The sequence below is a fragment of the Macaca nemestrina genome, chromosome 14 (assembly GCF_043159975.1).
Source record: "Macaca nemestrina isolate mMacNem1 chromosome 14, mMacNem.hap1, whole genome shotgun sequence".
NCBI classification, from domain to species: Eukaryota; Metazoa; Chordata; class Mammalia; order Primates; family Cercopithecidae; genus Macaca; species Macaca nemestrina.
This window is the reverse complement of record NC_092138.1, coordinates 10,288,596-10,315,704: the sequence shown is the minus strand read 5'-3', so window position 1 is coordinate 10,315,704 and position 27,109 is coordinate 10,288,596. Positions and strand designations below refer to the sequence as shown.

The 27,109-nt window shown below is 46.9% G+C and overlaps 1 protein-coding gene across 7 annotated transcripts in view; it reads left to right on the top strand.

Moving 5' to 3' along the window:
• Nucleotides 1–27,109, top strand: part of LOC105498787 (double homeobox protein 1-like) — a 112,966-nt gene that overhangs the window by 73,182 nt on the left and 12,675 nt on the right. For 4 of the 7 annotated variants that reach the window (XM_011771126.2, XM_011771125.2, XM_071077590.1 and 1 more), the window contains 2 exons: nt 14,188–14,348; nt 19,271–20,411. In XM_011771126.2, coding sequence (XP_011769428.2) covers nt 14,250–14,348; nt 19,271–19,915 — 744 coding nt within the window. In that variant the 5' untranslated portion in view covers nt 14,188–14,249 and the 3' untranslated portion in view covers nt 19,916–20,411. Of the gene's footprint in view, nt 1–1,187; nt 1,279–14,187; nt 14,349–19,270; nt 20,412–27,109 lie in introns of those variants that run through there. The other 3 variants (XM_071077592.1, XM_011771124.3, XR_011612348.1) reach the window with 3 other exon arrangements.

Sequence of the window (27,109 nt, the reverse complement as noted above, 5' to 3'; positions counted from 1 at the left end):
GACAATGTCTTGCTATGGTATTCAGGCTGGTCTTGAACTCCTGGGCTTAAGTGACCCTCCCACCTCAGCCTCCCAAAGTGTAGGGATTACAGGCATGAGCCACTGCACCCGGCCACTTTCAGCTTTTTATCATTAAGTAAGATGTTAGTTGTGGGATTTTTGTAGATGACTTTATTAGGTTGAGAAATATTCTTACTCTGTTGAATATTTTGTGTCCTGAAAAGGTTTTGGGTTTGTCAGTTTTTTGTGTCTTTTGAGATTATCATATAGAGTTTGTCCTTTATTAATATAGTGTACTACACTGATTGGTTTTCTTATGTTGAACCCGGTTTGTGTTTGTGGGGTAACTCCCACCTACTCATTGTGTCTAATCCCTTTCTTAAAAAATACACTTGATATTTTAGAACAGTTTTAGGTTCATAGAAAATAGAGCCGAAAGTACAGAGTTCCCACACATGCATAGCACTCCACACCATCCATATCCTGCACTGGAGTGGCAGATTTACTAGAATTGATGAACCAACATTGACACTTCATTATAATCCAAGTTCCATAGTTTACCTTAAGTTTCATTGTTGGTGTCATACACTCTGTGGGTTTTGGCACAAATCTAATGGCATGTATCCACCATTATAGTGTCATATGGAATTGTTTCACTGCCCTAAAAATGCCCATGCTCTACCTCTTCTTCCCCTTGCACCAACCGCTGGCAACTACTGATGTTTTTGCTGTTTCCATAGTTTCACCTTCTTCAACATGTCATATGGTTGGAATCAGAAAATATGTAGCCTTTCCAGACTGGCTTCTTTCACTTAGTAATGTGCAAGTTTCCTTCATGTCTTTTCATGGCTTATTAACTCGTTTGTTTTTAGTGCTGCATAATATTTTGTTGCCTGGATGTACCAAAATTTATTTACCTACTCACCTACTAAAGAACATCTTGGTCTACGGCCATACCACCCTGAACGTGCTCCATCTCATCTAAAGAACATCTTGGTTGCTTCCAAGTTGTGGCAATTATTAATAAAGCGGCTATAAAATGTGTGTGCTGGTTTTTGTGTTGATGTGTTTTCACCTTATTTGGGTAAATACCAAGGAACATAATTGCTGGAATGTATGTTAAGAGTATGTTTACTTATGTAAGAAACTGCCAAACTATCTTCCAAAGTGGATATACCATTTTGCATTCTCACCAGCAATGAATGGGAGTTTCTGTTGCTCCATCTCCTAGCCAGCATTTGCTGTTGCCAGCGTTTTGGATTTTCACCATTCTAATAGGTTTGTAGTGATAACTTACTGTTTTAGTTTGCAGTTCCCTAAAGAAATATGATGTTGAACACCTTTTCATAAGCTTATTTGTCATTTGTATATCTTTGGTGAGGTATCTGTTCAGATCTTTTGCCATTTTTTTTCTTTTTCTTTTTTCTTTTCAAGTCCTCACATCTCAGAGGATTTTGCCAATTTATTTTTATTTTTTATTTTTTTGAGATGGAGTCTTGCTCTGTTGCCCAGGCTGGAGTGCAGTGGTGCAATCTTGGCTCACTGCAACCTCCGCCTCCCAGGTTCGAGCAATTCTCCTGCCTCAGCCTCTCGAGTAGCTGGGATTACAGGCGTGCACCACCTTGCCTGGTTAATTTTTATATTTTCAGTAGAGATCGGGTTTTGCCACATTGACCAGGCTGGTTTCAAACTCCTGACCTCAAATGATCCACCCGCCTTGGCCTCCCAAAGTTCTGGGATTACAGGTATGAACCACCGCTCCCAGACATGTTGTCAATTTTTAAATTGGGTTAAATAACAGTTCTTTGTAAGATATGTCTTTTGCAAATACTTTCTCCCAGTCTGTGAATTTAATAGACTTATATTCTTATATTTCTTTCTAATATTCTTAATAATATTCTTTTGATGTAATCTTTGTATGTTGCTGGATTTGGTGTGTTATTTTGTTGAGAATTTTTTTCATCCATTTTCATAAAAGATAATGGTTTGTAGTTTTCTTACAATGTCATTGTCTGGTTTTTGTATCAGTGTAATACAGGCCTCATAGAATGTGTTGAAAAGTATTTCCTCCTCTTTTATGTGTTGAAAGACTTTGGTGTTAATTCTTTTTCAGATATTTTGTAGAATGCACTGGTGAAGCTATCTGGTCCTACGCTTTACTTTGTGATAAGTTTTATAATTATTAATTGTTATGTGTCTATTCTGAATTTCTATTTGTTCTTCAGTCAGTTTTGGTGGTCTGTGTCTTTCCACGAATTTGCTGATCATTTCATCTGAGTTATCTAAAATTTGCCCATACAAGTGTTCACAGTATTCCAGTCTATTCCAGTCTAATCATTTTTCTGTTTCTAAGGTAAGTATTAATGCCTTTTTTTTTTTTTTCTTTGAGATGGAGTCTCGCCCTGTCACCAGACTGGAGTGCAGTGGCACTATCTCAGCTCACTGCAACCTCCGACTCCGTGGTTCAAGGGATTCTCCTGCCTTAGCCTCCCGAGTAGCTGAGGTTACAGCCATGCACAACTACGCCCAGCTAATTTTTGTATTTTTAGTAGAGACGGGGTTTCACCACATTGGCCAGGATGGTCTCAATCTCCTGACCTCATGATCCACCCACCTCGGCCTCTGGAAGTGCTGGGATTACAGGCATGAGCCACCACACCCCGCCATGTCCTCTTGTTTATTCTTGGTTTTAGTGATACAAATCTTCTCTCTTATTTCCTGGTCAGTCTAGCTATAATGAAGGTTTGCCAGTTTTATCAGTCATTTCAAATAACTAACTTTTGGGTTTGTTAATTCTTTATGTTGTTTTTATCTTCCCAGTCGCATTTATTTTTCCTCTAATCTTTATTATTTTCTTAATTCTGATTACCTTGGGTTTATTTTGCTCCTTTTTCCCCAGTGTCTTTTTTTTTTTTTTTTTTTTAAAGAAATGGGCCTCTCTAAGTTGCCCAGGCTAGAGTGCAGTAGCTATTCACAGGTACAATCATAGCACACTGCAGCCTCAAATTCCTAGCCTCAAGTGATCCTTCCATCTCAGTCTCCTGAGTAGCTAGGACTACAGGCACACACCACCATGCCTGGCCCCCGTGTCTTAAGATGGAAGGTTAGATTGTTGTTTGAAATCTTTCTTTTTTAAAAATATAGGCACTTATAGCTATGAATTTCACTCTAAGCATTAATTTTGCTGTATCCATAAGTTTTGGTATTCTGCATTTTTGTTTTCATTAATATCAAAGCATTTTCTCATTTTTCTTGTGTTTCTTTTTTGACACATTGGTTATTCAAGAGGATGTTGTTTCATTTCCACATATTTGCCAAATTTGTTATTGATATCTAATTTCATCCCATTGTGAATTTTGACACTCATAAAACCATTCCCCAGAATGAGGGCCTCAGAAACAACCTCAGAAGAAAAAGTTTTTCTCTGACCTTCTCCTGCCCTCCTGTCTCTCAGTCCCATTCTCCACCAAGGCTAGCCAGAGACACCTGCAATCTCTCTTCCACAAGGCAGGTCATAGAAACCAGAACCCCTTTTCCCCAAAGCCAGCTATAAAACCTAAAAATATCAATCTAGCCTTTCCTCCATCTTTCTGGGTAAAAACTGGTCATAAAGGATTTTCTGACCTACCTTGTTTGATTGTAGATCTTAAGACTCCGATCCCTGCTGAGAGGACCCTGAACCAGAAGGAAGGAATGAATGCTCACAGAGACCACAAAAAATCTAGACAGTTGCTGGATTTCCCAGTCTTTTTTTTTTTTTTTTTTTTTTTTGAGATGGAGTTTCATTCTTGTCTCCCAGGCTGGAGTGCAGTGGCGTGATCTCGGCTCACTGCAACCTCTGCCTCCCAGGTTCAAGTGATTCTCCTGCCTCAGCCTCCGGAGTAGCTGGGATTACAGGCGCCCACCGTCACGCCTGGCTGATTTTTGTATTTTTAGTAGAGACAGAGTTTCACCATGTTGGCCAGGCTGGTCCTGAACTGCTGACCTCAGGTGATCCACCTACTTCCGCCTCCCAAAGTGCTGGGATTACAGGCATGAGCCATGGCACCTAGCCCGTTTCCCCACTCTTAGCATTAGGTTATACCCTTTTTGTCAGACCATATTTCCACATGGCTATTCATACTTGAACCTAAGCATAAAAATAGACAATTTCACCAGGCACGTTGGCTCACACCTGTAATCCCTGCACTTTGGAAGTCTGAGGTAGTTGAATCCCCTGAGGTCAGGAGTTTGAGACCAGTCTGGCCAACATAGTGAAATACAACACCCCGTCTCTACTAAAATACAAAAACTAGCCAGCTGTGGTGGTGGGCGTCTGTAGTCCCAGCTACCCAGGAGGCTGAGGCAGGAGAATTGCTTGAACCCAGGAGGCAGAAAAAAAAGATAATTTCCCCTGTATCTTTAAGTCTTAAAGGCTCCCATGTACAAATCATATACCTTTCTCCTATTAATCTGCCAATTGTTGTTGTGGGAAGTCAGGGACCCCGAACGGAGGGACCGGCTGAAGCCATGGCAGAAGAACATAAATTGTGAAGATTTCATGGACATGTATTAGTTCCCCAAATTAATACTTTCATAATTTCTTATGCCTGTCTTTACTGCAATCTCTGAACATAAATTGTGAAGATTTCATGGACACTTATCACTTCCCCAGTCAATACCCTTGTGATTTCCTATGCCTGTCTTTCCTTTAATCTCTTAATCCCGTCATCTTCGTAAGCTGAGGAGGATGAATGTTGTCTCAGGACCCTGTGATGATTGTGTTAACTGCACAAATTGTTTGTAGAGCATGTGTACTTGAACAATATGAAATCTGGGTGACTTGAAAAAAGGAACAGGACAACAGCAATGTTCAGGGAACAAGGGAGATGGCCTTAGACTCTGACTGTTGGTGAGCCAGGCGGAACAGAGCCATATTTCTCTTCTTTCAAAAGCAAATAGGAGAAATATCACTGAATTCTTTCTTTCTTTTTTTTTTTTTTTTGAGATAGAGTCTCGCTCTATCGCCCAGGCTTGAGTGCAGTGGCGCGATCTTGGCTCACTGCAAGCTCCGCCTCCTGGGTTCACGCCATTCTCCTGCCTCAGCCTCCGGAGTAGCCAGGACTACAGGTACCCACCACCACGCTCGGCTAATTTTTTTGTATTTTTAGTAGAGATGGGGTTTCACCATATTAGCCAGGATGGTCTCGTCTCTGGACCTCATGATCTACCTGCCTCAGCCTCCCAAAGTGCTGGGGATTATAGGCATGAGCCACTGTGCCCAGCCAGCCTTTTCACTCTTAAATCCAGATTTTTAATGAATAGTTCTTGGTCTTAATGGAGTCAAATATTTTTGATGGAATCATTGTTTCCCTGTGTGGCTAGTGCTTTCTATGCTGTTTGAGAGTGCTGTGCTTATCTGAGGTTTTATGAAAAGGCAGTGTTGAGAGTTGGCAGGTGGATCTGCTTGCCCAAGGCTGGGAGCAAGAGTCAGTGTAGAGCCAGTTGGGCTTCAAGGCCTTTGCCCAAGACTTTCTAAAAGATGCTTTAAGGTTTTGCTGTGTCAGGGCTACAAGTTCTGCCTTTGAAACTTTCCACATTCTCTAGCAATGTAAGTTCTTTTTCTTTTCTTTTTTTCTTTTTTTTTTTTTTTGTTTGAGACAAAGTTTTGCTCTTATTGCCCTTTCTCTCTGACAGGTTTGATGGCAAACCCGTTCCTAATTGCCTGGCTTCTTGGTAGATAAAACCCCCTTCTCTTCCTGGGGCACTAGGTCTATCTTTGGGAATCTTCCCCTACAGGGAGCTACCATGTTCACTGCAGCTCCAAAATGTGGGAAAAAACTTAAATGTCTACCAGCAGAGGAAGGAAGAGTTAAAACAGAGAGAATCCAGGAAACTGAATTCTGTGCACCCACTGCCAATGTGCTGGCAGGAAAGGATGTCCAAGAGACAAGAAAAAGTATTTTGCAGTCTAATAGATTTAGCATGCTTACCTTTTTGTAAAATAAATAACGTACCGTGTGTATTAGTATAAGAAAATTCTTGGCCGGGCGCGGTGGCTCAAGCCTGTAATCCCAGCACTTTGGGAGGCCGAGACGGGCGGATCACGGGGTCAGGAGATCGAGACCATCCTGGCTAACACGGTGAAACCCCGTCTCTACTAAAAAATACAAAAAAAAAACTAGCCGGGCGAGGTGGCGGGCGCCTGTAGTCCCAGCTACTTGGGAGGCTGAGGCAGGAGAATGGCGTAAACCTGGGAGGTGGAGCTTGCAGTGAGCTGAGATCCGGCCACTGCACTCCAGCCCGGGCGACAGAGCGAGACTCCGTCTCAAAAAAAAAAAAAAAATTCTTGGCCAGGTGCGGTGGCTCACATCTGCAATCCCAGCACTTTGGGAGGTTGAGGCAGGTGGATCACCTGAGGTCAGGAGTTTGAGACCAGCCTGGCCAACATGTCTCTACTAAAAATACAAAAATTAGAGGGGCATGGTGGTGGGCACCTGTAATCCCAGCTACTTGGGAGGCTGAGGCAAGAGAATTGCTTGAACCTGGGAGGCGGAGGTTGCAGTGAGCCGAGATTGCACCACTGCGCTCCAGCCTGGGCAACAAGAGCGGAACTCTGTCTCAAAGGAAAAAAAAAGAAAAGAAAAAGAAGAAATAAAGAAAAGAAAAGAAAGGACAGAAAGAAAAAAGAAAAAAATAAAATTCTGGAAGGACAATATGAATAGTTACCTAGTTGGAGGGGAGGGGTTTGCTCTTGGAAGGGCAGGTACTGAGGGCTGTGGTGAGCCGAGGGGAGATGCTTCACCTTAATTTTATATCTTTAAAAAAAATTGTGGGCCGGGCGCGGTGGCTCAAGCCTGTAATCCCAGCACTTTGGGAGGCCGAGACGGGTGGATCACGAGGTCAGGAGATCGAGACCATCCTGGCGAACACCGTGAAACCCCGTCTCTACTAAAAACTACAAAAAAACTAGCCGGGCAAGGTGGCGGGCGCCTGTAGTCCCAGCTACTCGGGAGGCTGAGGCAGGAGAATGGCGTAAACCTGGGAGGCGGAGCTTGCAGTGAGCTGAGATCCGGCCACTGCACTCCAGCCCGGGCTACAGAGCGAGACTCCGCCTCAAAAAAAAAAAAAAAAAAAAAAAAAAAAAAAAAAAAATTGTGGGATTATTTTTGGTTTTAACCTTGTTTGTGTGGTTTATCTTCCTCTGTAATTTTCCTAGTGAAACTAATAAAATAAAACAACGCCAAGGCAGGAGGATCTCTTGAGGCCAGGAGCTCGAGAGGAGCCTAGGCAACGTAGTGCAACCCGCCTTCTCTACAAAAAAATAAACAATAGTAGGGCCGGGCGCTGTGGCTCATGCCTGTAACCCCAGCACTTTGGGAGGCCAAGGTGGGCGGATCACGAGGTCAGGAGATCGAGACCATCCTAGCCAACATGGTGAAACCCCCGGATCCACTAAAAATACAAAAATTAGCTGGATGTGGTGGCGTATGCCTGTAATCCTAGCTACTCGGGAGGCTGAGGCAGGAGAATCACTTGAACCAGCGAGTCAGAGGTTGCGGTGAGCCAGGATCGCACCACTGCACTCCAGCCTGGCAACAGAGAGAGACTGCATCTCAATAAAGAAATAAATAAATAAAAATAAACAATAATAAATAATAAAACAGGGCAGGGCGTGGTGGCTCATGCCTGTAATCCCAGCACTTTGGGAGGCTGAGGTGAGTAGATCTCTTAAGTCTAGGAGTTCAAGACCAGCCTGGGCAACATGGTGAAACCCTGTCTATACTAAAAATACAAACATCAGCTGGGTGTGGTGGTGCATGCCTGTAGTGCCAGCTGCTTGGGCGGCTGAGGTGGGAAGATTGCTTGAGCTTGGGAGGCGGAGGTTGCAGTGAGCTGAGATCATGCCGCTGCACTCCAGCCTGGGCCACAGAGTGAGACCCCATCTCAAAAAAAAAAAAAAAAAACACACAAACAAACAACAACAACAAAAAAACAAACCTCACACACTTAAAACAAAATTAACACAGGAAGGAGAGATTTTGTCTCAGATGTCTGCGTCCTTACCTTCAGGCCCAGTCTCTGACTTTGTTTTCTAGTGAGATAAAAACGAATAGGCCCCCACATGTCAGAGATGGATGATTTCTTAGAAATCGTGACCCGGTGATCTCCTTTCTCAGGTGATGCAGGGGTGCAGGCCCTCACCTGGAACCTGAAGTTCAGGTTAAAATGTTGGCTTTGCCACTTGTGGGTAAGGTCCCCTTTAGGGAAGTGATTTTCCGTCACTGAGCCTTCACCCCTGCAAACCCAGCTCCATAGTAATTGTTGTCAGTTTCCTGACTGTTACAACCTACAGAAAAGAAGCTAGAGAAAAGTCACAACAAACAGGAGACAAGTGCAGTCCTCCTATCTGGAGGCGTTAAAATACTTGGGTGGTGCTCAAAGGGCACCAGTGACATTTGTTTGCATCTCAATGGCATTTAAGGATAATCTATGCTGAGCAGCTTATTTTACCAAGCAAGAAGTGAGACCCAGAAAGCAAAGTCTTTTGCCAAAGAGTTCCTTAGGCAGGGGCAGGTTCCAGGACAAAGGAGAGGGTGAAAGCTGCGGGAAGCTTGTCCTTCTCTCCACTAAGGAGACAATTCGCAATCTCCAAAATGCATCTCCTTTCTGGGAACTCTTTATCTCTGCACCTTGAAAGCTATTATCTCTCCAGCCTTTTCTAGATAGGTGGAGAAGAGGTAGAGAACTTAGGCCAAGACTTGTCAAGAATTTCCAAGGGCAATTTGGGAAAAAGATGAGAGGAGTACATGAACATCTGTTCCCAGCTGGGCTCACTGACTCACCCCTGTAATCTTACCACTTTGGGAAGACAAGGCGGGAGGTTTGCCTTGCAGCCAGGAGTTTGAGACCAGCCTAGGCAACACAGCGAGACCCTCATACCCCCGCCACCATGTCTACTAAAAAAGAAAAAAGAAAATAAGCATCTGTCCCTAGGTGGAGGAGGCTTGGTGTTTCTCTTAGGAATACCTGTTTCCATGGAAACATAGGGACGACACCAGTCCCCAGGCCTGAGTTGGCAGCACAGCTCCACTGCACAACCGTGCGGGCTGAGAGCAGTTTCAGCATCCACCCTCCTGGAGCCGTGCTGCTCAGGAGAAATATAATGTGAGCCACATATGTAACGTTACATTTACAGTAATAACATTCAACTAAAAAGAACCAGGTGAAATTGATTTTAATAGTACATTTCATTTTACCCAATATGTCAAAAATGCTGGCCAGGCGCAGTGGCTCATGCCTGTAATCCCAGCACTTTGGGAGGCCAAGGCGGGCAGATCACGAGGTCAGGAGATCCAGACCATCCTGGCTAACACAGTGAAACCCCGTCTCTACTGAAAATACAAAAAATTAGCCAGGCATGGTGGCGGACGGCTGTAGTCCCAGCTACTTGGGAGGCTGAGGCAGGAGAATGGCATGAACCTGGTAGGCGGAGCTTGTAGTGAGCAGAGATCGTGCCACTGCACTCCAGCCTGGGCGACAGAGCGAGACTCCGTCTCAAAAAAAAAGAAAAAAGGTTATTTTGACATGTAATGCATATAAAAATCACTGAATAGGTCACATTCTATTTTTGATGGTAAATCTCCAAAATCTGTTGTGTGTCGTGTTGTCTACTCACAGCACAACTCAATTCAGCCTCGCCATGTTCAGGTGCACAATCATCGTGTGTGGCCCAGGGCTGCTGTCCTGGACAGCACAGGACAAGTGAACACAAACTCCCTCCCTGCCCTTCTCCTCCCACACCTGCTAGCCTGTAAGAGGAAGCAGCAGCCCTTCCCGGGTTCACTGTGGTAGTTCATGGTGCCTGAGACAGGCCAGAATCCCAGGGCTGCTCCGAGGGAAGGAGCTTAGTCTGGGCTCTGGCCTCCTCTCTCAAAGAAATGGAGATAGGCCCAGCACTTTGAGAGGCTGAGGCAGGAGGGTTGCTTGAGCCCAGGAGTTCAAAACCAGCCTGGGTAACATAGTGAGACTTTGTCTCTACAAAACAACAACAACAAAAATTATCCAAGTATGGTGGCACATGCCTGTAGTCCCAGCTGCTCAGAAGGCTGAGGTGAAAGGATTGCTTGAGCCCCAGAGGTCGAGACTACAGTAAGCTGTGATCGCACCACTGTACTCCAGCCTGGGTGACAGAGGAGACCCTGTCTCAAAAAAAAAAAAAAAAGAAAGAAAAGAAAAGAAAATGTTTTACCCTCATTTATTTTGTGAAAAACGTCCTTTCTCTCTCTCTCTCTCTCTCTCTCTCTCTCTCTCTCTCTCTGTTTCTCTCTCTCTCTCTCCTTTCTTGTTTTTGAGACAGAGTCTTGCTCTGTCACCCAAGCTGCAGTGCGGTGGCACAATCTCAGCTCACTGCAACCTCTGCCTCCCAGGTTCAAGCATTTCTTGTGCCTCAGCCTCCAAGTAGCTGGGATTACAGGCACGCGCCACCACACCTAGCTAATTTTTATATTTTTAGTAGAGATGGTGGTTTCACCATGTTGGTTAGGCTGGTCTCAAACTCCTGGCCTCAAGTGATTCACCCACCTTGGCCTCCCAAGTGCTGGGATTACAGGCACAAGCCACCACGCTTGGCCTATTGGTGATTTTTTTTATTTTTATTTTTAGACGGAGCCTTGCTCTGTTTCCCAGGCTTGAGTGCAGTGGCGCCATCTCAGCAACCTCCGCCTCTCCTGCCTTAGCCTCCCAAGTGGCTGGGACTACAGGCACCCGCCAGCACACCCGGCTAATTTTTGCATTTTTAGTAGACAGAGTTTCACCATGTTGGTTAGGCTGGTCTTGAACTCCTGACCTCAGGTGATCCTCCCGCCTCTGCCTCCAAACATGCTGGGGATTACAGGTGTGAGCAACCATGCCCAGCCGAGGTTTGGGCTTCTAATGATCCCATCAACCAAGTGTGAACAGTCCCTGATGGATAATTTTTTGCCCCCTTTCCTCCCACCTTTTGGAGTCCCCAGTGTTTATTGTTCCCATCTTTGTGTCCATGTGAACCCAATATTTAGCTCCCACTTAACAGAGAGAACACAAGGTATTTGGTTTTCTGTTTCTGCATTAATTTGCTTAAGATAATGGTGTCCAACTGTATCCATGTTACTGCAAAGAACATGATTTCCTTTTGGTATTTATTTATTTATTTATTTATTTATTTATTTATTTATTTTGAGACGAAGTCTTGCACTTTCACCCAGGTTGGAGTACAGTGGCGCGGTCTCGGCTCACTGCAAGCTCTGCCTTCAGGGTTCACGCCATTCTCCTGCCTCAGCCTCCCGAGTAGCTGGGACTACAGGCGCTCACCACTACACCTGGCTAATTTTTGTATTTTTAGTAGAGATCGGGTTTCACCATGTCAGCCAGGCTGGTCTTGAACTCCTGACCTCAGGTGATCCACCCTCTTTGGCCTCCCAAAGTGCTGGGATTACAGGCGTGAGCCATGGTGCCAGGCCAATTACTGTATTTTTAGTAGAGATGGGGGTTTTACCATGTTGGCTAGGCTAGTCTCAAACTCCTGACCTAAAGTGATCTGCCTGCCTCGGCCTCCCAAAGTGCTGGGATTAGAGGTGTGAGCCACCATGCCCGGCCAGCATTGTCCTATTTACTTCAGTTTACATGCTACTAGGAAACCCTGGAACTTGATCAGTCCATCCAAATTCAAGAGAAACAGGCTCTGATATGGCACGAATCTGATTCTCGACTCACCACCATCTGTGTGCTAGGTAGGCACAACGGTGGGCACAACGGTCGCTGCTTTGTAAGAGCTCATTTCATGATGAAAACATTACGTGGGGTACATGGTAATAATGAGGACTGGGATGAGGAAACGGAGCAGTGGAGAGTTCCATGTAACCGAGTGACGCTGAAGCTCAACTCTCCTCCAGGGCATGTTCTCTTGGAGTCTGCAGCACCCAACGAGGACAGGAGGGACACATTTGGGATGCAAAGATGTTTCCTTTTCCATCTGTAACTAATTCATGTATGGACATGCCCTTCAAAACAACACTCCCTGATGACTAATGATGTTCAGATTGGTTCTACACTACTCTGAGCCATCCTTGGTAATCTTACGTAATATTTCTCGAAGCCCTGATTTAGGCACGCTCATCTCAACAATTCTGCAAGGCCAGGGGAGCAGATGAAGAAAAATCTCTATGCTCTCAAGGGAAGCTAGAAAAGTGTTCGTTGACCGCTCTTGGGAACATCCCTTCCCAGAGAACGACAGTATTAGGGAGGCGGACCTTGCAATGTGATAACAAGGGGCTTACCTGGGTGGGTCCCTTGGAGCATTTTAACAAGCCTTCCAGGAGGTAATCTGTTTCCACTGACGCTCCCAGTGGACAGCGAGCTCGGCTCATGGCTTCAGACAGTGAGTTCTTTCTGAGGGTCAGGAGGGCTTCCTTTCTGGAAGTGGGAGAAGCTGGGGAACTGGCTCGAAGCCTCTCTTTTGGTATCGTGGACTGTCAGTGGCAGGTCCTGCCTGATGTGGCTAGCTTAAAGTTTACTGTCTAACATGACATTCAGTGCTGAGGCTTAAAAAGGGGAAGGCTCAGGAGTTCAAGACCAGCCTGGGCAAATAGTGAGATGTTGTCTGTACAAAAGCTTTTTTTTTGTTTGTTTGTTTGAGATGGAGTCTTGCACTGTTGCCCAGGCTGGAGTGCAGTGGCACGATCTCAGCTCACTGCAAGCTCCGCCTCCTGGGTTCACGCCATTCTCCTGCCTCAGCCTCCCAAGTAGCTGGGACTACAGGTGCCCGCCACCACGCCCAGCTAATTTTTTGTACTTTTAGTAGAGACGGGGTTTCACCATGTTAGCCAGGATGGTCTCGATCTCCTGACCTCGTGATCCACCCACTTCGGCCTCCCAAAGTGCTGGGATTACAGGCATGAGCCACCGCGCCCAGCCTCTACAAAAGTTTTTTTTTTTTTTTAATTAGCCAGGTGTGGTGTGCATCTCTAATCCCAGCTACTCGGGAGGCTGAGGTGGGAGGATCGCTTGAGCCCAGAAGGTCAAGGCTGCAATTACCTGTGATCATGCCACTGCACTCTAGCCTGGGCGATAAAGTGGGACCCTGTCTTGATTAAAAACAAACAAACAAAAAACAATAAAAAAAAGAAGGTTTAAAAAATAAAGGCTGAGAAATCAAGCCAAACCCTTAAAGCCACCTTCGATGAGTTCAAAAAGTGGAAGACATCCATGCGTGGTGCAGTTCTTTTTCAAAATGGAAAGTGTAGAAAAGCGGAAAATTTCCCTTTTGCAGGGCGGGGCGGCACTCCTGGGAGCTCTGGATTTGGGCAGAGGCACTTTCTCCTCTGCTACGAAAGGGAGGTCTTTCAGGGGAAGGCAGCCTTAGCTTCTTTGCTTGGGTTGTGTTTCATTCCTCTAAGTGAATTCTATTTTGAGCTGAGTCACCAGTTAATACTGAGTTCAAGTCTGATGGACTCAGGGGGCCCAAGGCTCAAATTGAGGGCTGGGGCTTTCCCGGGTCGTAAGGGAAAATACAAAGTAATGCATAACAACATCTCGATTTTAGGTTTTTCTCCCATTAAACACAAAAATTTACTTATGTTTTGTTTTCTGGCATCTCTTAATATTTGTATATTTTGGGTCTTAGCAAAGGACAAAAGTAACTTATGGGCAAACAGTGCTTGTTAGGAGGAGCCCTGTAAGAGTCCATCTCACTCACATCAGTGTCTGGACATGTGTCTGAACATTGTAGCTATATTTTACGTTTCAGATGCTCCCAAACTGTTTGGGGTGCTCTGACTTTTCTGGTACCCATAAGACATGCAGGTGGAACCCCCGAGTTGGAGCTGAAGGGAGTCTGGGCACAGCCTGAGTCCATTTCACGGGATTCTGCAGAGGGGCCCAGTGGCAGCATTTTGGGGTGGATGCCGAGTCCATCATATTTGGACTCACTATTGACTTGTGACTCAGCTCAAAATAGAATTCACTCCGAGGAATACAACACAACCCACATGGCAGGGGAGAGTGAGGAGGCCCCTACCAAGTGGCCTAAGCTTCGTGCAGGGCAGCAGACCCCTTCCTTTGGGGAGGCTGCGGGCCCTCTGCTGAGCTGGGATAGGAGGTAAAGTCTTGGATCTCACAGCTCAGCCAGCGGTCCTCTGAGTGTTCCTTCTCTTGCCTCACGCTGTGTAGCTGTCGCAGAACCTGAGCGAGGCCGGAGGCGCAGGAGGACCAAGTTTGACAAATATCAATACATGATTCTTATAGAGGCCTTCCAAACAGACCCCTATCCTGGAATTACTGTCAGAGAAGAACTGGCCAGAAAAACACAGATTCCCGAGCCACAAATCCAGGTAAAGTATAAATGTAGCTATTTCTGTCTCTCTAACTGGGAAGAGGGAGCATATATTGTACGTCTGTTTTTCCACAGGCTTAAAAACCATTTTTGAGTTAATTTTCTCAATATCCCTGTGAGGTCAGTATTATCCGCATTCACTGGATTGGGAAAATAAAGATAAGCAAGGTTTAGTAATTTAGGTTACAACTCTGGAAAGGGTGGTGTCTAAATTGGTTTATGTGGGTTATAGCTGTCAAATAGTTACCATATTACAAATTAAAGTTGCCAAACTGGGCTGGGTGCAGTGGCTTATGCATGCAATCCCAGCAGTTTGGGAGGTGAAGGTGAATGGATCACTTGAGTCCAAAAGTTTGAGACCAGCTTGGGCCACATGGTGAAACCTTATCTTTACAAAAAAAAGAAAACACCAAAAGTTAGCTGAGTGTGGTGGCATGCACCTGTGGTCCCAGCTACTCAGGAGGCTGAAGTGGGAGGATCACCTGAGCCCAAGAGGTTGAGGCTGCAGCGAGCTGTGATTTTGGTACTATGCTCCAGCCTAGGTGACACGGGGAGATCCTGTCTCAAAAAAAAAAAAAAAAGAAAAGAAAAGAAAAGAAAAGAAAGCAAATAGCGAACAAACAAAAATAATGTAAAACTGGAAAGTTTTCACTAATACACTAAAAAAAAAAAAAAAAAAACCCTATTACATCATAACCTAAGTAACATTTTTTTCAAGAAAATCAACTGTATCGTCAAAGCCAGAACATGTAGCAAGAGAAATGGCATCAGAAGACTAGGGAATAGAAAATTCTCAGATGTTGCGAATTTCATCCTTGCCCCACCTCATGCAGCCTCTGGAAAAATCCACTCAGAGAATAGGGAGTGAAAAGGCAGAGGCAAATCACTGAGTGTGATACAGACACAGTTGTAGCCTCACAGGAACCCCTGGAAGTGGGGGGATCCCTGATGCTCCCAGGGCTCGCATGGGATTTGTTCCTCTGGGTCTCAGCCTCGAGGCACATTGTAGTCATTCAGGGCACCGAGTCTGTATCCCAGGAGGTCTGAGGTGATGAGTCTGGTGCAGCCTGGGAATTTTCATCTCCCTGCCCCCAGGTGATTGACGCGTGCAGCCACGTTTGACAGTGGCTGCCCAAAATGAACTCTCTGAATCCCTGAGAGTGGAGGCTGAGAACGCACAGGTTACTTGAGAAGCTCGCCAGGTGATTCTGGTGTGTAGCTAGGACTGGACCAAAGCTTTTCAACTCTAGACTCCATCAGTGCCCCGCCCCAAAGCACTGGAATTAGAATCTTTGGGAGCCTGGCCCAGGCATGTCTAAGCGTTTCAGCTCCATGTGACTCCAGCACGCAGACCTCAGGCCCTACACATGGGGCTTTTGGCTGTGACTGCTCGTTGTCATCAACTGGAAAGCCTTACTGTGGACTAAGCTGTACAATGCGTGTCCAATTTACTAGTCTAGGCCTCAAGCCCTGGGCCCAGGGAGTTCTGAGATTCCCCCAGGCGGTTCTCAGGTGCAGCAGAGTTAAATCATCCACACCTGCCTCACAGGGGCAAGGGGTGACCTATCTCACCCCGTCTTCTCTGTCTGCTATTGTGACACCCCCTCCTCCAGCCATCAGCCCCCATCTCCCTAGTCATCTGAGAGCTTCTTCCAGGCAGCTATTGTTTCTATTCCCTTTTTTCTTCCTTCTTGCCTTTGAGAGGTGCTTGATAAAGATGGTGCAATAAGTCAGGACCTAACCAAGTAAGAATGAACATCTACTGAGGATTTGCTACGTGCAAGGTGCTCTGTGAAGAATTTTATTTAAAAAATCTATATAACCCCAGAGATATTTAAACCAACACAACCTAGAGGGGAAAGGTTTGACCAGAGAATCAAGAACATGGTAGAGCAGGGTGAGGGTGGGGACGGGGTAGGGTTTTTAAATTTTGGAATTAGTAGCTAGAGTAATTTCCATAGCTTCTTTCCTGTGGATCTCTCCTGATCCAACTTTACAAAGTGTTTGCTAGGAGACAGGAAAGTTGAGCTAGCCCTAAGGGTTGGAAGCAAAGAGGATGACAGCCTTATCTGCTGGCCGTAGGAAAATGCAACTGTGTGGGAGGGAGTCCGCAGTCCGCTAGATCTTTATCACAGCACCCCCAGCCCGCTAGATCTTTATCACAGCACCCACAGACTTTCCACTCCTTGTGTCCTGGAAGCCCAAACACCCCTACTAGGTGGGTGTGATTTCATGACCACTTTACAGACAAAAGAACTGGCCTCAAAAGTTCAGTAAATGGTTTGGGGTTATGGCTGGCTCTTGCTCGTATTTCCTGGAACTGAAATGGGAAACCTCAAAATCCTGCAGCTTAGATGTGACACTGCATGTCCCTTCAGGGGGCACTTGGGAGACACAGGTAATTTGACCCCGAGGGTCTGGCAGAGTTTGCTGCATAGGAAGACAGCTCTGTGCTTGCAGAGGCCCTTTTAAAAAATTTAAATAGCCAGACATGGTGGCTCATGCCTGTAATCCCAGCACTTTGGGAGTGGGTGGATCACCTGAGGTCAGGAGTTTGATACCAGCCTGCCAAAATGGTGAAACCCCATCTTTACTAAAAAATAAAAAAAAAATTAGCTGAGCGTGGTGGCAGGTGCCTGTAATCCCAGCCACTTGGAAGGCTATGGCAGGAGAATCCCTTGAATCCAGAGGCAGAGGTTGCGGTGAGCGGAGATCACACCACTGCACTTCAGCCTGGGCAACAAGAGCAAGACTCCGTCTCAAAAAAAAAAAAAAAAAAAAAATTAAATAAAAAATTTTCTTTCTTTTCAAATCCTTAAAAGTCCCTAAAGCAAAGGCCCTGAGGGAGGAAGGCAGGCTGGGTTTGGTGAGCAGCCAGCAGCTGGGCTGACTGGGGCTCGGTGTGTCCAGAGGTTACCGGAATGCCAGGCTGAGAATTGGGTCTTTGTCTTGTAATCAGCAGGTGAGTTGTTTGTGTTGTCACTGCACTGCTCAGTCTGAGGCCTTTGGAGCTGCCTGGAGGCTGGGACAGGGAAGAGGCTGCCCTTGTGCTCCTGGGGGCCTGGCTGAACCCTCCCAGGACTCATGACTCAACTTTTTGAGTGATTTTGATGCCCTGCCCCAAAATTCAGGAGGAGAAGGGGCTGACTGTTTTGGGAAAGGAGACGTGTGTTTTGCACACAGGATATTTTGTTTGGGAAAAGGAGATGTGTGTTTTGCACACAGGATATATTTGCCTGAGATAGAATCAAAGAAGGAACCCACAGGGACTAAAACTGAACTAAAGCTGGGTGCAGTGGTTCACGCCTGTAATCCCAGCACTTGGGGAGGCCCAGGCAGGCAGATCACCTGAAGTCAGGAGTTCAAGATCAGCCTGGCCAACATGGTGAAACCTTATGTCTACTAAAAATACAAAAATTAGCCAGACGTGGTGGTACATACCTGTAATACCAGCTACTTGGAAGGCTGAGACAGGAGAATCTCTTGAATCCCGGAGGTCGAGGTAGCAGTGAGCTGAGATGGGGCCACTGCACTCCAGGGCAATAGAGTAAGACAACCAATGTCTCAGGAAAAAAAAAAAAGGAAAGAAAGAAAAGAAACTGAACTAAGATATTTGTGGTGGCAAGAGGCATTTACTCAGAGGGGTGTCTATTTTATGCATTGCTGTTGTGGACATGAGACCGCCCCCATGAGAACAGGCAAAAGCTGTTTTTGTTTTGTTTTTTGAGACAGTGTCTTGCTCTGTGGCCCAGGCTGGAGTGCAGTGGAGCAATCTTGGCTCACTGCAACCTCAGCCTCCCAGGCTCAACTGATTCTCCTGCCTTAGTCTCCCGAGTAGCTGAGATTACAGGCACCCACCACCATGCCCAGCTCATTTTTGTATTTTCAGTAGACATAAGTTTATCCCCGTGTTGATGGGGCTGGTCTTGAACTCCTGATCTCAAACGACCCACCCGTTTTGGCCTCCCAAAGTGCTGGGATTACAGGCATGAGCCACCCTGCAGGGCTGCAAAAGCTGTTTATTCAGATCTTGCTACTGCAAGGGAGTCAGTCACTGCTGGCGTTTGCAGAGATTCCCAGCAGGTCTAGGAGTGGGAAGCTTCATCCTGGGACAAGGGAAGTCCCAGGAAGGCTCTGAGGGAGGCTGTGGGCCTGGGGGAGCTGAGGTGGCCGACTAGTACGGGTCGTTCTATGGGATTGGTAGGGCAGCACATCTAGCTTTCCTTCGTTGGTTCTGGGTTGGAAGGAAGCGAAGAGGGTGTGTAAGTGAAAAGCAGGGGAGAGCAGTTCCGTGCAGAGGCTGCAGAGGCATGGGTCCAGGTCCTGGTGTTGCAGGTGGCCTGGCCCACGTGGTGTCAGTTTGTATAGTCAGGCCCTCGCCTTCTTCCCGGGGCTGGGCAGGACACGGTACGTTTTTAATAACGTCTTTGATAATACTGAATGTATGTTTAAAAGGGGAGCAGTTACACGATGAATAACAATGTTTTAAGAAGGCAAAGATCCTCACGGCTTTAAAAACAAAAACAAAATCTGTCTGATAGAACAGAAGAGGTGTTTTTGAGAGAGGACAGGGATAGCAAAGGATAAACTGCATTTGGCAGGTAGAGAAGCGGTCCCAGGAAGGTGTCGGCACACAGGACACTCAGAAGGGCTGGGGCGCAGGACAGCCGTGCGGCCGCAAGGTGGGGCTTTGGGGAGAGTTGGCTGGAAGGAAGGTGGGCCACACGGAGAGGTTTGAATCAGCCTGGCCAAGGAGTTTGCTCCTGCTCTGGGCTCCAGGGGTTGTTTTATTTGGTAGGTGTTTAACCCCAGTCACATGCTACTTGGTGATAATTATGGGAATGGGCTTGATTAGAAAATGCCTTTTTTCCCTCTCTCTCCTTCCCTCCCCATCTCCGTCTCTCCTTCGTGCCCTCCCAGGTTTGGTTTCAGAACCGGAGAGCTCGTATACCGAAGAGAAGCCAGAGGAGGCCCAGCGTGGAGGCAGCCTGGGCGCAGACCCCGATCCTAGGCCCCGGTCAGTGCGGTGTGCTGGCCCCTGACTACTCCTGCCAGCAGGGCTTCCCAGGGGTCCCGAGCAACGTGGGCAGCTTCTCTTGGGAATCGGAGGTCGCTTCGGGCCAAACTCTCCTCTGGGGGCACGCTGGTGTCCCGGGCGCCAATGTGGCCCCCGCTGACCAGGAGATGGCAGTCAGCGCGCGGGGCCAGCCTTACGCAGACGTCCCTTGCTCTCTGACCTTGGGCTCAGCACTGCTTCCAGGTCCCACTTGCCACCAGCCCTTGCCGCACCTGGAAGCTGACAGTGCTGGGCAAGTTCGTTCCGGGGCACCGGGCTTGCTCTTCGCGCCCGGGGCCTGGGTCCTGCGGGAGCCAGGGCCGCGCCTTCCCGCCGCAGAGCAGCAGCCGAGGTGGGGCTGGGAGCCAGGGGAGGCGCCTGGGTGCTCGGGGACCTGGGACGAACCCTCTCCGTCCCCGCCCCAGCAGCTCTGGCCCCACCCCGCGTCCTGGGCTCTTTCCTGGCGGCAGCCACAGCCACAGCCTTCGCAGGGTCTCGCTGAGCGCTAGGAGCAGATTCATTCTCTTCCTCCTGAATCCAACCCGCGCGGGAGGCCCCAGCATCCCCGCCCCAGCGGCGGCTGTGGGGTCTGCACCTCTCCGGGCTGCACAGCAAACCCCTGGAAATGACCTGTCAGTGTCGGGCGATGGGAGACAGATGAACTACGCTAGGGCTCATCGTGAGAGTTCACGTTAGGGAAACTGAAGAGGAATATCACGATTTATATAACTTTGTCATAGAAAGGGTCCCAGACGTACTTTTCAGGGAAATGAAGCTGTTAGGGCGGAAGGGCCTCGGGGTGCATGAGACCTAGGGGTTTTCCTTAGATAGGATAAGAAAGGATTGACTTTATAAACTCGTCTGTCCTTCCATTTATTAACCGTGTAAACATGGAGCACTTACAATGTACAAGGTCCACTAGAGAGAAGGGGCACGGCAAGGTGAGGACAACTTCGTAGAAATGTATTATTTTGTAATCAGTAAAGAGCAATGATTTCTACTCGCCATTTCTGTGTCCCGCTGATGCTCCCTCTTCTCTGCCTCCTGGTGACTTCTCCCGGCCTGGCGTTTGTGCTGCTCCCTGATCCGTCCTTGCTTCTGCAGCTTTAACCAACCTTCTTTTCCCCGCGTCCAGCCAGATGGAGTTCTTTCTGGAGGTTGAGCCTGTCCCTGCCGCTGGGCAGTTTTCTGAAACAGTCCCCTCCCTGCCACTCACCTTTCGGGGCCTAACAGTAATCTCCACGGTAAAATTTAAGGGTGGGTCTGAGTAGAGAGAAAGAAATACATTTCTTCTGTCTGAGGGTTCACAGGGTCTAGCATATAGTGTTTCTGCCCCGTGCAACGTTTGTCCAGTCATGCTGAGAGAGAGGGAGACGGAAAGAGAGAAGGGGGATGGAGGAAGGGGAGAACGCCAGCACAAAGGTGATTCACCTGACAGGGAGGGTGGACAGTGCTCCCTCGTCGTCCAGGAAATAAAGACCCCTTTCATTTTTTCAGGAGACCACACCTTTGGGGTTACTGAATAAGGATCTGGTGTAAGTCAGAGATGAAATTAGGGAGACAAGTGACCTGACACAGTCTAAAACCAGAAGCCAAGCTCAGTGCTGCTTGTCCACAGGAATGCTTGTCACTACCATGTTTTTTGTTTTGTTTTGTTTTTGAGGCAAAGTCTTGCTCTTGTAACCCAGGCTGGAATGCAAGTGGAATGCAATGACATGATCTCGGCTCACTGCAACCTCCGCCTGCCAAGTTCAAGCAATTCTCCTGCCTCAGCCTCCCGAGTAGCTGGGATTATGGGCGTGTGCCACCACACCCGGCTAATTTTTGTATTTTTAGTAGAGACAGGGTTTCACCATGTTGGCCAGGCTGGTCTCAAACTTTTGACCTCAGGTGAGCCACCTGCCTCAACCTCCCGAAGTGCTGGGATTACAGGCGTGAGCCACTGCACCTAGCCTGTTTTGTTGTTGTTGTTGTTGTTGTTGTTTTGAGACAAGTCTCCCTGTGTCGCCCAGGCTGGAGTGCAGTGGCATGATCTCAGCTCACTGCAACCTCCGCCTCCCGATTTCAAGTGATTATCCTGCCTCAGCCTCCCGAGTAGCTGGGATTACAGGCATGTGCCACCACACCAGGCTAATTTTTATATTTTTAGTAGAGACGTGGTTTAGCCATATTGGCCAGGCTGATCTCGAACTCAAGTGATCCTCCTGCCTCTGCCTCCCAAAGTGCTGGGATTACAGGCGTGAGTCACCATACTCCCATGTTTTATCCCCAGGTTACCTTATCAGCCTGGGAAGTTAGGAAAGAGCTGACACATTCGGGCATTGAGCATGTAACTGACATGTAATTGTGCATGTAATCCATCTCTCCTCCCCATTTGTCTGATGCAGGGATTGGTCGGTGGGGTGGGGCTCCTGGCTATCAGGCTCTGGCTACACAGCCTGAAGTCCAACACTGGACCTACATCAGTGCTGCAGGCTCTGATGCCGAAGGGCTCATGTGTTCATCAGTAGACATCTTTGGAGTTGCAGCTCCTGCACATCTATGGCCACTTACCTTCCTAAAATGACAGTCTAAGCTGAAGCGGGCTATAAGATTTCCCACCAGACTGTGAGATCCTGGAAGGCAGAGTCCCACAGTCCAGTGTACCGTGATCACTTTCAGGAATCTGTTGAGTGAGGAGAAGTTCTGGATATCTCATTGCCAATGCCACAAGAAGGCATGAGAGCAGAGCTGCCCGGCAGCGGGAATGGGCAGCAGTCAGCTTGCTTTTCCATGGCCTTTGGGAACTTTAGCAGCCCCCTGAAGCATCCCCTTCACTTCCTAGGCTCTTTCTGAACCGAGATGTTGTCTGATCTGAGAAGGGCCCTTGCAGGCTCTTCCCTCCACAGGCCTGGGTTTCAATTCTGGCTCCCACACTTTCTTGACATAGGGACCTGGATCAGCTTTCTTCTCTCATGGAGCCTGGTTTCTGAACTACAAGATGGCCTGTGAGTGACCAGCTCAGTTAGGGGGAAATAAAAGCATAAAGAAATACATAAAAAGAGAAAAGCATAAAAATAAGAAAAACAATAGAAAAGAGCCAACTCTGCTATTAATGGAAGATGGGATACACAGAACTTGAAAGGCAAATGACACCGGGTGTGGTGGCTCACGCCTGTAATCCCAGCACTTTGGGAGGCCGACACGGGTGGATCGCAAGGTCAGGAGATCGAGACCATCCTGGCTAACACGGTGAAACCCTGTCTCTACCTGGGAGGTGGAGGTTGCAGTGAGCCGAGATTGTGCCATTGCACTCCAAGTCTGGGCAACAGAGTGAGACTCTGTCTCAAAAAAAAAAAAAAAATCTTTCTTAGGTTTGCAAAATTAATCATTACTCTTCTTGATTTTTCCAGCTTTCAAAGTTGATTGCTGTTTTCTCATTTCCTGTTAAGGGCATATTAGATTTTTCCAATGTTGGCTACTACAATATCTCTAACTCTATACCCTCTTCTTGCAATAATTTTGACACTTGAAAACTAGAGTCTCTGTTTTCTCCCGTTAGATTTGCATGGGATTGACTAGGATGAAGTTGATTCTCTGCAGCTTCTAAAATGAGGTCATAAAAGAAGGTTATTGCCACCTGGTTTTCTTGGGAAGCTGTGTCATGAAGAAGCCCAAACTAGTCCATGCAGAGACCCCACATGGGGGGCCATGTGTAATTGTTTCAGCCAAAAGTCCAGTGAAGCCCTGGTCAACAGGCATTATCTTTTTTTTTATTCTTTTAATTTAATTTAATTTAATTTAATATTTATTTATTTACTTATTTTTGAGACAGAGTCTTGCTCTGTCGCCCAGGATGGAGTGCAGTGGCGCGTTCTCGGCTCACTGCAACCTCGGCCTCCCGGGTTCAAGCGATTCTCCTACCACCTCAGGCTCCCAAGTAGCTGGGATTGCAGGCACCCACCACCACGCCTGGCTAATTTTTCTATTTTTAGTAGAGACGGGCTGGTCTCGAACTCCTGACCTCCCACCCACCTTGGCTTCCCAAAGTGCTGGGATTACAGGCACAAGCCACTGTGCCTAGCCTCTTTTTTTTTTTTTTTTTTTTAAATAACTAGAGATGAGCTCTTGCCATGTTGCCCAGGCTGGTGTCGAACTCCTGGGCTTAAGCGATCCTCCTGCCTTGGCCTCCCAAAGTGCTGGGATTGTAGGCGTGAGCCACCTTGCCTGGCTATCAATTCTTTTTTTTTTTTTGAGACAGAGTCTCACTTTGTCATCTAGGCTGGAGTGCAACAGGGAAATCTTGGCTCACTGCAACCTCTGCCTCCCAGATTCAAGCAATTCTCCCTGCCTCAGCCTCCCGAGTAGCTAAGATTACAGGAGCCTGCTGCCACGCCCGGCTAATTTTTGTATTTTTAGTAGAAACAGGATTTCATTACGTTGACCAGGCTGGTCTCAAACTCCTGACCTCAGGTGATCTGCCCACCTCAGCCTTCCCTCAAGTCAATGTGCGCGGCTCTTCAACCAGGCTACCCACAGAGCTTGCGCAGAATAAAAAATCCCGCCGCTTCTTCAAAGAAATGAGTTTCCATTTTTGAGAGTCTTGTTTTAGAGAAAAATCAGTGGTTTGTCTTTCCTCTTATTTCTTCAATTTCCTTCACCACAAATAACTCAGTGGTCAATCCTGCCACATCAACACCTCTGGTTTTACCTGACCCGCCTTTATAATACAAGCACAAGAAACAATAGATGTATGTTTGGGAGTTAGCCCAATTGTTTTCTCCACTTCTCTCCCAGATCTGATTTTTTTAAAGATCTACCTTTAAATTTGGAAGTCTCACTTTTGTAACTAAAGACTGAGAGTTTTAAAAAGACAGTTTGATATATAGCATATATATAACATATCTCATATATAACATATCACATATAAAATATATGATATCTAATATATATCATATATGTAACATATATCATGTATGTAACATATATATCATATATATTTGAGACAGAGTTTCTCTCTGTGTCACCAGGCTGGCGTGCAGTGGCGCGATCTGGGCTCACTGCAACCTCCACCTCCCGGGTCAAGTGATTCTCCTACCTCAGCCCCCTGAGTAGGTGGGACTACAGGCACGTGCCATCACACTCGGCTCATTTTTTGTATTTTTAGTAGAGATGGGGTTTCACCATGTTGGCCAGGCTGGTCTCGAACTCCTGGCCTTAGGCAATCCACCCACCTCAGCCTCTCAAAGTGTTGGGATTACAGGCATGAGCCACCACGCCCGGCCAATTTGATATTCTGTAAGGGCTGTTTTGTAACAAAATGGAAGCAGTGGCAAGCAAATAAAAGAAAGAATGTGTCATGCATGTCCATGTGAAGAGACCACCAAACAGGCTTTGTGTGAGCAATAAAGCTTTTTAATCACCTGGGTGCAGGCGGGCTGAGTCCGAAAAGAGAGTCAGCGAAGGGAGATAAGGGTGGGGCCATTTTATAGGATTTGGGTAGGTAAAGGAAAATGACAGTCAAAGGGGAGTTGTTCTCTGGTGGGCAGGAGTGGGGGTCACAAGGTACTCAGTGAGGGAGCTTTTTGAGCCAGGGTGAGCCAGGAAAAGGACTTTCACAAGGAAATGTCATCACTTAAGGCAAGGACCAGCCATTTTCACTTCTTTTGTGGTGGAATGTCATCAGTTAAAGGCCGGGCAGGACGTTTTCACTTCTTTTGTGATTCTTCAGTTACTTCAGGCCATCTGGGCATATACGTGCAAGTCACAGGGGATGCGATGGCTTGGCTTGGGCTCAGAGGCCTGACAGAATGTGCTTGGTTCTGAGCTCAATTTACAGTCAGAGTGACATGGTTTGGACCTTGACCCCTCCACATTTCACGTTAAAATATAATCCTCAAAGTTGGAGGTGGGGCGTGGTGGGAGGTGTCACAGGAGTGGATCCCTCCAGAAGGGCTTGGTGGTCTCCCTGTGGTAATGGGTCAATTCTTGCTCTATTAATTCATGCAAGAGCTGGCTGTTTAAAAGAGCCTGGCATCTCCTTTGCTTCCTCTCTTATCACGTGACACACTTGCTCCCTGCTCATCTTCCGCCATGAGTGAGTGTCCTGAGGCTTCCCCAGAGGCCGAGCAGATGCAGGTACCATGCTTATACAGCCTGCAGAACTGTGAGCCCAGAAACCTCTTTTCTTTAGAAATCGTCCAGTCTGAAGAATTCCTTTAGCAATGCAAAATGGGCTAATACACACATTGATTAAAGAGATCCAGGGACAATTTAAACACATTTTAGAAGTTATTTTTATTTCAAGAGTCATCTTGCATCAGTCGACTTCCTACTTACAGGCTGAAAGCAGTTACCGCCCATTACTCAATAAACAGGTAAGAAGAAAATGGGTAATCTAGTCATCTTCCAGGCCCTGGGTGTTTCTTCCTCATGCATATGCTAAACATCTTGAAATCCTTTAACAAGCGGCTGGTTCTGGTCTTGATCTGTGTATGAGAAAATGAAGCCAAAGAACATATGGGCAGAATACGGCCTGTGCATTGTGTGTGCCCGGAAGGGGAGAAGCTGGCTGTTGGTAGGGGGGCGGGGGACGGGGAAGGGGTATATGTGTGGATATCCCATGGGAATTTTGTCTGGGTCCTGAAGGAAGACTTAAGTAATATATTCGAAAATAATAAGCCAGATCGTTTGATTAAAAATTCTCTTTCTTTTTGTTTTTTTCTTTTTTTGAGACGGAATTTCGCTCTTATTACCCAAGCTGGAGTGCAATGGCGTGATCTCGGCTCACTGCAACCTCTGCCTCCCGGGTTCAAGTGATTCTCCTGCCTCAGCCTCCCTAGTAGCTAGGATTACAGGCGTGGGCCACCATGCCCGGCTAATTTTTGTATTTTTAGTAGAGACAGGGTTTCACCATGTTGGCCAGACTGGTCTCGAACTCCTGACCTCAGGTGATTCCGCTGCCTCGGCTTCCCAGTGTGCTTGGATTACAGGTGTGAGCCACTGCACTCAGCCTAAAAAATTCTTTAAGTGTATTAATTAGGATTTACTACATAGCTCTTCCATGAAATACACCTTTATAAGTGTCAGGAGGAAATATGTAGTATCCCTGAACCATGGAAAGATGCTCAGTAGAGATGTAGGGAAGAACATGGAAAGACAGGACGATACATAATAGCCGGTGAGCCTCGAAGCTCATAGATAACACAGGTACATTACAATACAGGTCGCCAGAGTTTATTTATTTATTTATTTTTGAGACGGAATTTTGCTCTTGTTGCCCAGGCTGGAGTGCAGTGGCACGATCTCAGCTCTCTAAAACCTCCGCCTCCTGAGTTCAAGCTATTCTCCTGCCTCAGCCTCCCAAGTAGCTGGGATTACGGGTGCACACCACCATGCCCAGCTAGTTTTTGTATTTTTAGTAGAGACAGAGTTTCACCATGTTGGCCAGGCTGGTCTCGAACTCCTGAGCACGGGTGATCCTCCCGCCTTGGCCTCCCAAAGTGCTGGGATTACAGGCGTGAGCCACCGCACCTGGCCAAGTCAAAGTTGTTTTGATTTGCAGGGCTTAGAAAGGGCTTTGGAAACTTTTTATTAGGTTTGAGGAGTAATGGGAGAGACTTCATGCAAATTCATGCAAAATCCATAAGTGATAATAAAAGGTAAGGTATGTTCTGGGGACGAGGAAGGGACCTGCTTGTGAATCACATGTTGGTGATCATTGA